Source organism: Neoarius graeffei, chromosome 22 (assembly GCF_027579695.1).
Source record: "Neoarius graeffei isolate fNeoGra1 chromosome 22, fNeoGra1.pri, whole genome shotgun sequence".
NCBI classification, from domain to species: Eukaryota; Metazoa; Chordata; class Actinopteri; order Siluriformes; family Ariidae; genus Neoarius; species Neoarius graeffei.
The window spans coordinates 45,371,259-45,386,635 of record NC_083590.1 but is presented as its reverse complement, the minus strand read 5'-3'; the positions used below and the strand labels follow the sequence as shown (position 1 = coordinate 45,386,635).

Here is a 15,377-nt window from a genome sequence, read left to right as displayed (position 1 = left end):
GTAAAATAAGTAAGTATTTGGTCACCTACAAACAAGCAAGATTTCTGGCTCTCACAGACCTGTAACAACTTCTTTAAGAGTCTCCTCTTTCCTCTACTCGTTACCTGTATTAATGGCACCTGTTTGAACTCGTTATAAGTATAAAAGACACCTGTCCACAACCTCAAACAGTCACACTCCAAACTCCACTATGACCAAGACCAAAGAGCTGTCAAAGGACACCAGAAACAAAATTGTAGACTTGCACCAGGCTGGCAAGACTGAATCTGCAATAGGTAAGCAGCTTGGTGTGAAGAAATCAACTGTGGGACCAATTATTAGAAAATGGAAGACATACAAGACCACTGATAATCTCCCTTGATCTGGGGCTCCATGCAAGATCTCACCCTGTGGGGTCAAAATGATCAGAAGAACAGTGAGCAAAAATCCCAAAACCACACGGGGGGACCTAGTGAATGACCTGCAGAGAGCTGGGACCAAAGTAACAAAGGCTACCATCAGTAACACACTATGCCGCCAGGGATTCAAATCCTGCAGTGCCCCCTGCTTAAGCCAGTACATGTCCAGGCCCGTCTGAAATTTGCTAGAGAGCATTTGGATGATCCAGAAGAGGATTGGGAGAATGTCATATGGTCAGATGAAACCAAAATATAACTTTTTGGTAAAAACTCAACTTGTCATGTTTGGAGGAGAAAGAATGCCGAGTTGCATCCAAAGAACACCATACCTACTGTGAAGCATGGGGGTGGAAACATCATGCTTTGGGGCTGTTTTTCTGCAAAGGGACCAGGACAACTGATCCGTGTAAAGGAAAGAATGAATGGGGCCATATATTGTGAGATTTTGAGTGAAAACCTCCTTCCATCAGCAAGGGCATTGAAGATGAAACGTGGCTGGGTCTTTCAGCATGACAATGATCCCAAACACACTGCCCAGGCAACGAAGGAGTGGCTTCGTAAGAAGCATTTCAAGGTCCTGGAGTGGCCTCTCCAGATCTCAACCCCATAGAAAATCTTTGGAGGGAGTTGAAAGTCCGTGTTGCCCAACGACATCCCCAAAACATCACTGCTCTAGAGGAGATATGCATGGAGGAATGGGCCAAATTACCAGCAACAGTGTGTGAAAACCTTGTGAAGACTTACAAAAAACGTTTGACCTCTGTCATTGCCAACAAAGGGTATATAACAAAGTACTGAGATGAACTTTTGTTATTGACCAAATACTTATTTTCCACCATAATTTGCAAATAAATTCTTTAAAAATCAGACAATGTGATTTTCTGGATTTTTTTTTCTCATTTTGTCTCTCATAGTTGAAGTGTACCTATGATGAAAATTACAGGCCTCTCTCATCTTTTTAAGTGGGAGAACTTGCACAATTGGTGACTGACTAAATACTTTTTTGCCCCACTGTATTTGCTTAGTCAAGCCTTTTGTTAATGGTGTTTATGAGGTAAAGGTGTAGATCTGGAGGGTTCTCAGACAGAGTGTTTTGGTAAACTGGGATGTATGGATGCTGCAAGTCCCACACTCACTTGCTCACTTGAGTTTGTTGATGGTGTGGTGGCTGGCTGCTTTATGTCCCGGGGCTCCCTCATGCCTGTGTTACCCTCTGGCTCTCCCCTTTTAGTTATGCTGTCATAGTTAGTTTTGCCAGAGTCCCTGCTTGTACTCAGTGCAATATGTATACTGTTCCTACTTATTCAGGTGACATTGGGCATACCTCACAACCTATGTTTCCCTCTCCCCAGTCTGTCCTTCTGAGTTACAGTTGGGTCCATATATATTTGGACACTGACACAAATTTTGTTTTTTTTACCTGTTTCTGAAACATATTCAAGTTATAGTTATATAATGGACATGGACATAAAGTACAGACTTTCAGCTTTCATTTGAGGATATCCACATTAAAATTGGATGAAGGGTTTAGGAGTTTCAGCTCCTTAACATGTGCCACCCTGTTTTTAAAGGGACCAAAAGTAATTGGACAATTGACTCAAAAGCTATTATATGGGCAGGTGTGGGCAATTCCTTCGTTATGTCATTCTCAATTAAGCAGATAAAAGGCCTGGAGTTGATTTGAGGTGTGGTGCTTGCATTTGGAAGATTTTGCTGTGAAGAAAACATGCGGTCAAAGGAGCTCTCCATGCAGGTGAAACAAGCCATCCTTAAATTGCGAAAACAGAAAAAACACATCCAAGAAATTGCTACAATATTAGGAGTAGCAAAATCTACAGTTTGGTACATCCTGAGAAAGAAAGAAAGCACTGGTGAACTCCTCAATGCAAAAAGACCTGGACACTCACACAAGACAACAGTGGTGGATGGTCGCAGAATAATTTCCATGGTGAAGAGAAACCCCTTCACAACAGTCAACCAAGTGAACAACACTCTCCAGGAAGTAGGCATATCAATATCCAAATCTACCATAAAGAGAAGACTGCATGAAAGTAAATACAGAGGGTTCACTGCACGGTGCAAGCCACTCATAAGCCTCAAGAATAAAAAGGCTAGATTGGACTTTGCTAAAAAACATCTAAAAAAAAGCCAGCACAGTTCTGGAAGAACATTCTTTGGACAGATGAAACCAAGATCAACCTCTACCAGAATGATGGAAAGAAAAAAGTATGGTGAAGGCGTAGTACAGCTCATAATCCAAAGCATACCACATCATCTGTAAAACACGGCGGAGGCAGTGTGATGGCTTGGGCATGCATGGCTGCCAGTGGCACTGGGTCACTAGTGTTTATTGATGATGTGACACAGGACAGAAGCAGCCGGATGAATTCTGAGGTATTCAGAGACATACTGTGTGCTCAAATCCAGCCAAACTGATTGGTCGGCGTTTCATAATACAGATGGACAATGACCCAAAACATAAAGCCAAAGCAACCCAGGAGTTTATTAAAGCAAAGAAGTGGAATATTCTTGAATGGCCAAGTCAGTCACCTGATCTCAACCCAATTGAGCATCACTTGATAAAGACTAAACTTCAGACAGAAAGGCCCACAAACAAACAGCAACTGAAAACCACTGCAGTAAAGGCCTGGCAGGGCATTAAAAAGGAGGAAACACAGCGTTTGGTGATGTCCATGAGTTCAAGACTTCAGGCAGTCATTACCAACAAAGGGTTTTCAACCAAGTATTAGAAATGAACATTTTATTTACAATTATTTAATTTGTCCAATTACTTTTGAGCCCCTGAAATGAAGGGATTGTGTTTAAAAAAATGCTTTAGTTCCTCACATTTTTATGCAATCGTTTTGTTCAACCCACTGAATTAAAGCTGAAAGTCTGAACTTCAACTGCATCTGAATTGTTTTGTTCACAATTCATTGTGGTAATGTACAGAACCAAAATTAGAAAAATGTTGCCTCTGTCCAAATATTTATGGACCTAACTGTACATGTCGGTCTTGGGATCGAGATGCTGACCTCCTCTGCTCCTCGGACCTGCCTGATCCATCCTGGTGCCCCGTGTCTGGTTGGAGTCTCATCGCATCGCTCCTGTGGAGGACAGCCCCATGAGGACAGTTGAAAGTCACACCTGGAGGACGCTCTGGACACTTACAGTAATGCTTTTATGGCTGAGGACTACAGTTGACTTGCTAACTTTAGGACTGCAGTTGTCATGAACAGTTTTGCACTCAAGTTTCCATCAATGAAGAGTTTATAACATCAACAAAACTGACTTCATGTTAAAAATGTTAATGTTATAGTCATGCTGTCTGTTGTTGCCCAAATGAGGCTGGGTTCCCTTTTGACTCTGGTTCCTCTCAAGGTTTCTTCCTCATGTCGCCTGAGGGAGTTTTTCCTTGCCACCGTCGCTACAGGCTTGCTCATTGGGGATAGATAAGGGATAAAATTAGCTCATGTCTTAAGTCATTCAAATTCTGTAAAGCTGCTTTGTGACCATGTTTAATGTTAAAAGCGCTATACAAATAAACTTGACTTGTTTCTAAATTTATTTGCACTCAACTGATCAGAAGCTGTGCACAACTCAGTATGTTTATCAGGAGCTGAAAATAACAGTGTTATATTTATTGATTAAATTACACAAAAGAAAGAGAGAGCATGAGATGTGAGTGTGGTACAGCTAGAAAAGGGGCTTTGTTCAAGACTAATATCTGATCAAGTTCCATCAACTTCAAAACAACCAGCCCGAGATGCATGTTTCTACCCAGTCTGAGTTACTGAGCAAGGCCCGTCTCACATGCACAGCGTGTTAAAGTGATGCTATACTGCTGAAAAGGGTTCAATGTGTAATGAACAGACGTGCCATGATTCACCAATTCATGATTCGATTTTCACATGATATTTTTTGGGAAAAAAAAAAAACCCACGAAATGAAACCATTTTCTTACAAAAAAACCCCAACATTTATTTTCTTATTTTTATCAACTTAGATATTAATTTTGTTAAATAATCATTTTCTTAATAACCAACAATATTTATGCATATTTGTAAAAGGTTGCAGGAAAATATAACAGCTTATTACTGAAATATTCCTTTTATTAAAAATGAAAAAATAGTTAATAACAAACAGGCCTTTTCTTGATAAACTTTTCGAGAACATTTGTACCCGTGTTTCCTTGTCTTTTGTACAGTTAATCACACAACAGCTCTTTCCCATTTTAGTTTTTTTTTTTTTTTTGTGGCATTAGAGCTATGGTACTTCCGCATAGGGTGAAGTCACATGCATTTCTCCTATAGACCCCCTTAGACATGACGTCACGTGACAATTTCACCTGGGGGACAGACAGACACCATCTTTCATGTAAGCAAGACTTAATCTGCCTTCAGTACGTTTTATTTTTGCACTGTTTTTGGTTGTTCAAATCATGCAAGTAGAGAAATAGATAAAAGGTATTATCATCTCCCTGCTATCAAGAAAAACGTTAAAGAAGCAAAATGTTTCAAGAATGAAGAAATGAGTAGTTAAAGAGAATACGAGAGGAGGAGCAAACTCCAGAGAAATTTGTGAATCGCCGCGTTTGTAGCGATCATTTTATTTCAGGTAAGAACTTGCATTTAAAAAAAAACAAAGTCATAAGTATGGAAGAGTTTGCTTAAGAATCTCATCTTATTTCTGCTCGCATTTGAGTTAGCTTCGCCATGAAAGTGATTTTCTTACAGGTGAAGCAGCTTCTGTATTCGACACAGAAAACCCAGATTGGGCACCAAACAAACAACTCGGACATAACTCAGTAAAAACCCAACAAGGAGCGACGTGCGATATATCCTGAAAGAACAGAAAAGATTAAGAGCAGAGAGCACTGGAGCTTTGTTTCTGTGATCAGAGGAACCCAGTCCTGTACAAAATGAACCTAGTTTGACAGAGTTCTACACAAACACACTGAACTTTACAACAGCTGCACGCATGTGAAATGGAAATAAATCGACTAAGGCAGGAAAAACTATTTTGGATAAAATTGTTACTGTCCGTTACACACTTATCAACCTGTGTAACTCAGTTGTGCCTTTTGAATAGAGAATAAAATGAAGAGGGAACTGAACATTAACCGTTTACTGAAATTATTATTACAAGGGAGATTATAGTTACTATATGACTATAGTTACAACTGGAATGTGCTGATTCTGTTAGCTATTTACACTCTATCATTTATACATCACTGTATAAATGGAGTGTAAATAGCTCTGTAACTAGAGGTCCTTGGAATTGCTGAGATATGGAGGGGTGGGGATACCGTCTAGCCCACAGTCCTTTGAGAGTAAATGCTTTGGCTTTCGCAACATTCTGTTCCCAAAAGCTAATGCTGGGGAAAAAAGTCTTTACACAAAGGTGGTTTTCTTGTTTTTGTAGTTTTTAAACTGTTCTTCCATGTCGGGACTCTTCAGGGGATGTATGTCGCTAACACTAGGCCACAAATCTGCACCGTCACACCAAATGTTTAGAGATCATAACCGCTAATAAACTCTAATTTCCACGTATATCTATCCTTCGCTTCTTTCTGACTAAGATTATCCAAGTAATCCGGTAGTAGAGCTTTTTTAGTTGTAGTTTTCTTCGAACTACAGACGTCTGACATCTTCAATATCGCTTGTCTTCAGTATGTGAAGTTTGCGTGTCCCCCAGGACAAGGGTAGAGATGGTTAATAAGGTAAATGTGACGTCAGTGCAAGGGGTCTATTGTACACTGAGCCCTCTGCTGTTTAAACAATGCAATTACAGCTAGAAAAAGCGAAGAGATTATGCAGCCTGATCATCACAATTCATTTTTTATTTCATCGATTCAAATCATTAAATCTGTATTGTGATTTATCGTTGGCCGATGTATTGTTATATGCCCAACCGCACCCCATTGACCAGCCACCACTGGTACATAGTGTAAATATTAAAAAGAGTGTTACAGAACATAGTGGAAGATGTGTTATGGAATATAGTGTCGAGTGTGTTATAGGACATAAATGTTAAATGTATTCCAGAATATAGTGTAGAATATGTTTCAGAATACAGTACATAGAATGTGTTACAGAATATAGTGCGTAGAATGTGTATGGAATATAGTGGCATGTGTTATTGAACACTGTGTTACGGAATATAGTGTAGATTGTGTCATGTAATAGTGTAGAGTGTGTTGTAGAACATACTGTAGACTGTATTACAGAATATAGTATAGAATGGGTTACAAAATAGTGTAGAATCTGTATTAAGGCAGTGGGCATGTGCCATCCTTGACCGCCATGCAATGGAGTAGTAAGGTGTCTCCTTCCCTCCAACTAGCCTGGGATGGTGCCTTGAGCAAGCACTAGCAACCCCTCGCTTCCCCTGGTCATGGTTATGACTGAAGACTGGACTCGTCAGACTACCACCTGGTGGTTCAAGGGGCAGAAAGGCGGACCCGACAACGTTTGTGGAGTGTGATCGGGGCACAGCGCAACATGTAGAACACTGTTGGTCATCCACTGCATCCTGACCTAGCTCCAGCCGTCTTGATTCTGTCTTGCCCCTGGACCCTTTAGGTTGGGACAAGAGAGTGAGGCTGATGGCTGTGCAAGTCTCCCTCACTTTCTCATCCAAGTAACGCGCAAGTCATGGCTTCAAATTTGAAAAGCAGCAGGTGTGGAAACACTGGAAACTGTAATCATGAACCTGCACACAGGCAGCCCAGGGCATAGGGTGGCTCTCTGCTGGAACGAAGCAGCAGCAGAGTTCAACAGCCCCCTGGGTGTCTTAGCAGCCCTGTTTAGGATTTGCTCTACTCAGCTCCATGAAGGAAGGGACTAGAAAAGGTGCCCCAAACATAGCGTGCTTCACCTCACCCTGGCCAGCACACTGCAGCTGGCAGGGATCCCACTCAGTGGTCAAAATACAACAAATAAGAAAATAAATAAAAGATAGTGAAGGTACTCAACATTGGCTTGTGAAATGTGTGCACTCTCCTGGGGGCTGGGCTTCCCAGCATTAACACACTTCTGGAGAAAGCCCAAGCCAGATGGACCGGCCATGTTGTCAGGATGCCAAACAGTTGACTGCCCAAACAGTTGTTCTACAGAGAGCTGTGCCAAGGCAAGCACTCATCTGGGGGGGCAGAAGAAACGCTTCAAGGACAATCTCCAAGTGTTCCTCAAACCCCTCGAAATTGATCTGAACTCCTGGGAGTCGCCTGCTTAAAATTGTCCAGCATGACGAGCAAAGCTCACCAGTGGCGCATGTACAGCAGAGATGAAACGCATCGCCGAGGCCCAGAAGAACCGAGCTGCACGGAAGGCTCGAACTTTCACCAACCCCAATACAGCACCTACCCACGCGTGCCCGACATGTGGGCATAGCTTCAAAGCCTGGATTGACCTCATCAGTCACCTCCGGACCCACAACTGCCATCCACCAAATTGAAGTCATGGTCATCTTTGACCCCGAAGGACGATCATCATCATTATATGCCTAATTATGAAAACGCAATTTTACCCATGTTTTTATACATTTTATTTGTTCACTCGGCTAAAAGTTTTCAGCCTTTTGATTCCAAAAGTTGAAAAGTAAATCATAAAGCTTAGGCAATTATAGTTGTATATAATGATTTGCCAATGTTTAAACAGATCAAGCATGTCAAAAGCAAGAGTACGTTGGTGCTGTTAGCATCAGCAATAAACATTAAGAATATAATCAGGGCAATCAATGCTACCTGGAGGCAAACAGCTTTAATTCAACTGCACAATAGTAGAGAAAATTACAGAAAAACCTAGAACTGTGCCCAAAACTGGTATCAAAAGAAAATAAGGGTGTACTCACACTAGACACAGTTACCTTGTGTTGTGCCCGAGTACGATTGTGTCTCCCCCCCCGGCCTACGCTCACACTGTTGCAGGTCCAAGTACACCTACGTCATCCCAATGCAACTGTTTTTCTTCAACACAAACACTCTTGCATAGAATGATAACACAAAAAACATATCTATTTTCACATTGTGGCTAATTACCTCGCCTGCTACGGAGTAAGGTATTGTTTTCGGTCAGGTTTCTTTGTTTTTTTTTTTTTGTAAACGATATTATGGGAAAACGGCTGGATCAATCTTCCTGAAACTTTCAGGATAGATGGGCATTGGTCTCAAATAGAACCTCCAATATTTTAAGGGTCATCTGGTCAAGGTCACCAAAAAGGTCAAAATCGTTTTTGTTGTGGCTACTGCCTCATATAGAGGCTCTAGCCACTACATCATCGTACTGTAAGAACGCAAGTGTAACGATCGTGCGCTGCGCATACACGTGTTCCGATTAAAATGACCGGTGAGTGTATACAATTCGGTTCACCATTCAAAATAAATTGATTACACTAAAGAAATCACTTTTAGACATGCTTTTGCTTATTACAGACGGAAACTGCATTCCACTGAGCTCTAGCACCAGGCCATTTCACACAAAGTGTGTTTAATCACTTCTCCGTGCTCTCACGGAAGGCGGTCGCATTTCTCTGCCTCTCCCTTCCCTCATCTTTCCTGCTTCTGCTGTCTCGTCTGTCTATTGTCTATATTTTTGAGAGACTCTCTCCGCACTGCTCTCCAAACTAAAAATCATGGAATTGATAAACTGGTCTCTTCACGCAATTGACACAATCATCTCGACGAGAAGCCTGGGTTCGGGGGAACCAGCCTGTCCTGCCGGAACGTTTGCAGCTGGCTACACGATGGACACGTGGGAGAGGTGGCGGGTCGTGTGCCTGGCGGTTCTTTCTGTGGAGGACATTGAAGACATCTACCTATTCGGAACCACGATTGCAGGACTTTTGCTGATTGGATTAGACATTGCCCTGGTTTATCGAGGAAATCAGAAAACGGTGACAGCTGTCCAAAGCCCCATAAAGCTGCCCGACATGATTGAAACGGTGGGCAGAGCTGTCGGCACTCAGACTGTGGCTATTCAGAACTTGAACCGCAACATGGGTAACATCATGGAGAAGCTTTTGGCTTTGCAAAGGAAAATGGATCGATTCGGTGACCAGAATGGACAAACAGTAGTCGTGTAAAGGAATGCGTCTACTTGCCCCAAGACCAAACAATCCCAATCTTATCTGCTTTCGGCTCCCTCAGACAGCACTGGCCTTGGCCAAGGCCGTTGCTGGAACAACAACTCCCCCTGAAGGTCACTGCTGTGAGACTCTCTCATTTTCCTTCCTCCACTTCCCACGGTCGCCGCTTTTACCCCCAGTGTGACAAGTGGGTAAGCGCCGTCTTCGGCTGCAGGACCGGACTGCTTGTTTGCGCTGGGTTACCTATACCTCTGCCCCTCCCCCCCATGATCGCCCCCTCCCTCACCCCCTTCCCCCTTGAGCCCCGAGTTTTCATGTTGTAAAGTGTACTGTGTTATTTTTGTGCTTATGTGCTGAGGTGTTTTTTTTTAATGTTCCCACGCTGTACTCCCCACAGGAGCATAGTGTGGAGGTTGCTTTTTTTTCTCCTCCCCTCCCCTCATGTTACTCTGTATTTTTCATCCCTGTCTTCCTGTCCTGTCTAATCCCCCTGTGTCAATTGTGTATGTGTATATGTACGGACGGGTTGACGGCTAATTTCGCTGGTACTTGTGACGAAGTGACAATAAAGGGTTCATTCATTCATTTCTGGGAAATAAGAGTTTGGGTCATGGCGACAGCGTGTGTATGTCAGCCTCAGTTCAGAGGTCTCAATTTCGAAAACTGTAAGATGAGAATATTATACAGTAAAAGTACAGACACTTGGTATATTTTACTTCTGTGATTTTTAAATTTTTCATTTTTGGATTATGCTTCATTTTTGTGGCTACTGCCTCAGAGTAAATATTTGCTGTATGGACATGGTATCAGAAAACAATTTTATTTATAAGCAGTTGCAACATGTACCCATAGGGTACCTATTGTTTTCGCGATATCTTCCTTCATATTCATCCTAAGTGCGACCGGGCGAGGTTTGTTTTGCCTGGCAACACTTGCTTGGAGCTGTTTTGGACGTGGTGACAGACAGCCCTTTCACGTGGTGTGCTGCATGCATAAGAAGACTTCTGTGGAAGCAGCGGATGCTGAGGGACAAATTTTGCAACTTTCCTCAACGACTACAATTCATGTTCATCAATGAGGTGAGAACCAGACACGAGCTTGGGCATGGTTACCGATCACACTGATGCTTTCCGTGCCCAAGTCCAACTGAACCGTGCCCGAGTACAGCACACATCAATCACAATAGTCAAATGAACCAGTCTTTGGGGGTCAAACATGCTCAGGCTGTTTCAGATCGCCTCATAGGAGTACCCCCTAAAGGTACTCCAGCATTAGCACACAACTGAAGAAAAGCAAACCGTACTGTGCTATTTTCCGCCCCTCAACCTACACAAATATTTGAGTTTAATTTCTCAAACCCTGTAGCAGCACAAAGCAGTTTCTGGCACTATAAAGGAATAGAAATCTAGATCATATGAGCATTTTAACAGTTTTTTTTTCATCACAGTGTCCATTTACAGTGGTCTCTCAAGTTGGTGCAAAAAGGAGGAGAGGCAATATTTAATTGCCAAAACTATTGCCATCCTTCAAGGGGAAATAACTGTAAAAATTACACACAATCTTTTATTCAAACAACTGGAAAATGTATGTCCCTTTCCTCAAACAAAAATAGCTACCCTAAAAACTTCACAGCATTTAAAAAGATAATAAAAGTATATTCCATAATATATGTAGCAAACATACTGGGACCCCTACAATATTTCAAATAAATGCAAAATTATCATTTAAAAAAAAAAACATTTGGAATTGCTCTCAGTCCCCAAAAAACACTTTTGTTGTCAGTTACCCTGGGGTAGAGCTACAAGGTTAAATCCCACTAATGTTGAGTAAAACAAAACCCATTAACATAAGAGCCATTGACACAGAAATGGCTGTAGGAACATAAAAACCCGTGATTTGGCTCTCTCAGTGCTGGGATTTAAACCCTATTGAAATTCTGTAGTCTGAATCGAAGAATCATGAGGCTAGATGATGAGGGCGTCGTGAGAATTTTTAACTCCGTTTTGATGAAGGAATTGGAAAGAATGCAAGTCTTCCACGCCAGGATCTGGTCTTTCCAGGTAGTCTCCTGTCCCAGTACAACCAGCTCTTTGAGGCGCATGGGTGCGGCACCGATCTCCGTTTCCATAGCCCTCAGCCTCTCGCCTACACAGCTAGGGTTACGGTGGGGGGGCTAGTCCTCTGGTAACCGCCAGAGCTTGACTTCCCTACTCACATCTGTGTTGCAGCGTGCCTTGCCAGATAGCAGTAGGTACCATTTTTATGATGGTCTCGGGTATGACCCGACCGCGAGTAAACTCATGGTCTCCCAGTCGAGAGGCGGACACGCTAACCACTAGGGCCAACCTGCAGTCTTGGAAAGAATGCTTTTTGTTTTAAAACATTTTAATTCAACACAACACAGTTCTGCTGAGGTTTATAGATTCGATTTTTATATTAATTAATTTTTACTTTTTTCCTATTCATTTTTGCTGACTTTCATGAAGGATGGCAACAGAGTTGACTGCAGAACCCCACGTTCCATTTATCTGTTTGAGACTGTTCTTGTTTTGAAACATGCAGTGAGAAACACACCCATTTATTTACTTGACAAATCTGCAATGAGGTTTTTTTTGTGTGTGTGTGTGTGTGTGTGTGTGTGTGTGTGTGTGTGTGTGTGTGTGTGTGTGTGTGTGAGTGAGAGAGAGAGAGAGAGAGAGAGAGAGAGAGAGAGAGAGAGAGAGAGACCTTTATGGCATCAGCCGCTTGTGTGTAGGAGTGAGGTCCATTCAACAGGCTGCCCCCGCTTGGTTTACTCTCACTATACGAAGGCGTTGGTGAACTGGTAGGAAGAGTCATAGACCCCAGAAGGCTGGACCCACTGTCCTTACTGTTAGGACAGGAAGTAGAGAAGCATGCACGGTATTTTAGGTTTAATTAATTAAACTGGACAGGAATTATTCAATTACAGCTGATGAGAAATAATGTCAACTACAACAACTCTAATTGAACACTACCATTGTACATCTGATAATGAAATTGGTGGTGGGGGGGATGACAAACATCAGTATGTTGCATAATCCAAACATTTTCCTTTAAAGTGTGGAGTTAAAGGCTGTAAAAATGGAGACATTGCAATTGTTATAGCACACAACCTACACCCCGCACTCCATGGAAGCGGCAGCGCCAGGCTCTAACTGTGTGCAAACTCAGCAACACTTTACTTAGAAGAAAAAAAAAAAAAAAAGATTATACTCACGGCAGATTGGTTGTTGAATTTAAGGTTGAGGCTTGGTTGTTTTGTAACTGGCTGGCACTGTTGAGGGCAGATTCAGATGTGCTATCTGCTACTACGGCACTATAGGCTGAAGAGATTGGGGGTGGAAGGAAAGCCAACAAGATTTCAAAGCGTGTGTGTGTTCAAGTCCATCTTTTAAAACCACAGACTCATTTTTCATGCTTATAATTATGGAATAATGTTTATAGCCATCACTTACTTGTGCCACCGTTCTGTTTCTGCCCACTAGGTGGCCGTGGAAGTCCAGAGGTCCCCACAGCTGTTTCCCTTCCTGATGCAGAATTTCCACCGTTACTCCCAATGATGCCAATACTGCTCGTCTGCACCAGTCCCCCTCCAACAGGGCTGGACGTCATCAAGGACGAGGGCTGCCCTGCAGTCTGTGTGGTCCCCAGACTTAAGACCGCACTGCTGATGCCTGTAGTGCCTGGTGCTGACCCCAAGAGACCTGTTGAGGCAGTGTTTCCATTTGTGCCAGCTGCTGGAATTCCACTGGAGTTTGTAACATTGGCATTAATTGTGGCATTGGCAGTGCCAGATGCAGCAGCTTGGGCGTACGGTGCTGGGGTGGAGGCTTGCAAGGGTCCTGGCATACTGGTCCGAGATGCCGGCATCCCTGAAAGACCAAGGCCGGGAATCTGGCCAACGCCACTGGTCGTCGGCACACCACTCTTAGTTAGGCCCAGACTCATAGGATGGCTCAAACTGGAAGCTGGACTTTGAGTGAGCAGAGGCTGCGCTTGGTTGGTGGGTGTACTGATACTGGAAGGTGAAGAGGTTGACGTGGGGTTGGGTAAGAGAAGACTGGAAGGAGCTGCAGAGACCAAGGTGCTGGATTGGGAGTTGATGGCATTTTTGGATTGATGTTGCAGTTGGCCATGCTGCACTTGCTGCTGGATGGCAGAGCTGTAGCTACATGAGTTTTGTACATGACCTCCCATGTTGCTCAAGAGGCTACTGCCCCCACCTCCCGAGTTGCTGCTGCTGCTACTCACCATGGTCGCTACAGACACCACTGAGGTAGAGGAGCATCCCGAAGACGAAGAGGATGATGATGACGATGAGGAAAGAGATGATGGATTGCCATTCTTTACTGGAGACTAAAGGTGAAAAAGTATCCAAATATCAACTACTGCATTCAATGCATTTGATGGCTAATATGATGCTCCTTCTTCAACGACCGCTGTTTCATGATGGCTATATACTGTAACAGACTCCACATAAATGACAGGATGCTTTTAAATTACCTGACTGAATTCACTATCTGTGGAACGACCTCGCTTCTTATCATCCTCGGAATTCTTCAGGAGGAAAAAAAGAGACAACTGATCCATTTACAACTTACTTCTATTAACGCATTAATAATAACTATGACTTTGGTCATGTGTCAAGCTGCAGAAAATGTCTTGAATTGTGCAACCTTACCGTAGTGCAAGTAGCCGGGGATGGAGGGATTGGGGAAGACGACGTGGTGGATGTTGGCGTGGAACTGGAGTGCTGGAAGATTTCGTCCTCCATGTGAGCTGGAGGCGACGTGGCAACCAATGGCTGGGCTAATTTTTACACAGAAACACCACCATATATATATATATATATATATATATATATATATATATATATATATATATACACACACACACACACACATTATATATATATATATATATATATATATATATATATATATATATATATACACACACACACACACACACACACACACTATAAACAGTCGACTTTTAGGCTTGAAGAGCAATACATGCAAAGAGGAACTCCTGTAGCTTACATATATCCTCCAGGTCCAGATCATCATAGAGGAATTCATTCTCCTCAAAGTCAGGATCCTGAGAAGAATCGATGTAGTACTCCACGTCATCCTTGATCTTGCGGACAGCCTCCACCTGTACGGAGTCATTATCTAGCATTCGCAAAATGGTCTCCAGCATGCGAATGTGGTAGCGGTGCCTCTCAATCAACTTCTTCAGCTCATCTATCCGATCCTGCTTCTGATGGGAGAAACCAGAGAGAGCTGCCAATGACTCACAGCTTAAAAAGGGTAAGCCATGGTCATTTTTAACAAGAAGGAAAACTGTATAATATCTCATGTGAAAGAGGGCCAGTAAAGTTGAACTGTATTATCTGTGATTTTGGTCATTTTGGATTTAAAAAAAAAAAAAAAAGCAATGTTTGGTAACTAATATATTTTACAAAAAAGATAATCATTTTGGGCTGGACAGCAAGGCCGGTGAAGTTGAGATGATGGATCAGAATTTCAGCTTTCATTTCCTGCTGTTTGCCTCTAGAATGTGTTGACAATTTAAAACATGGCACCTTTTGGTTGAACACACCAATTTTTCAAGTGATCAAACTTGAAAGTCTAGTCTAAACTTGAAAGTGTAGACTGCAATTTTCTTTGTTAATAAGAATAAACCAACACGAAGACCAAAGAGTTGTCGACTGAAGAAAAGCAAGCCAATTTGAAGCTCAGAAAAGGAGGCAGGGAGGGAAAAAAATAATCGATCAAAGCCATTGCACAAGCATTGGGTACAGACAATACAACATTTTGGCATGCTCTGAAAAAGAAAGAAACCACTGATATACCAACAACCAGACAT

General features: G+C 42.5%; 1 protein-coding gene across 5 annotated transcripts in view; it reads right to left on the bottom strand.

Annotated features, from left to right (window-relative positions):
• cnot3b (CCR4-NOT transcription complex, subunit 3b) overlaps positions 1 to 15,377 on the bottom strand; it is a 140,430-nt gene that overhangs the window by 42,954 nt on the left and 82,099 nt on the right. For 3 of the 5 annotated variants that reach the window (XM_060904855.1, XM_060904857.1, XM_060904856.1), the window contains exons 8-14: positions 14,549 to 14,768; positions 14,188 to 14,315; positions 14,010 to 14,063; positions 12,962 to 13,862; positions 12,724 to 12,829; positions 12,213 to 12,354; positions 3,434 to 3,505 (exon numbers count right to left, since the gene is read on the bottom strand). In XM_060904855.1, coding sequence (XP_060760838.1) covers positions 3,434 to 3,505; positions 12,213 to 12,354; positions 12,724 to 12,829; positions 12,962 to 13,862; positions 14,010 to 14,063; positions 14,188 to 14,315; positions 14,549 to 14,768 — 1,623 coding nt within the window. The remainder of the gene's footprint in view (positions 1 to 3,433; positions 3,506 to 12,212; positions 12,355 to 12,723; positions 12,830 to 12,961; positions 13,863 to 14,009; positions 14,064 to 14,187; positions 14,316 to 14,548; positions 14,769 to 15,377) is intronic. The other 2 variants (XM_060904858.1, XM_060904859.1) reach the window with 1 other exon arrangement.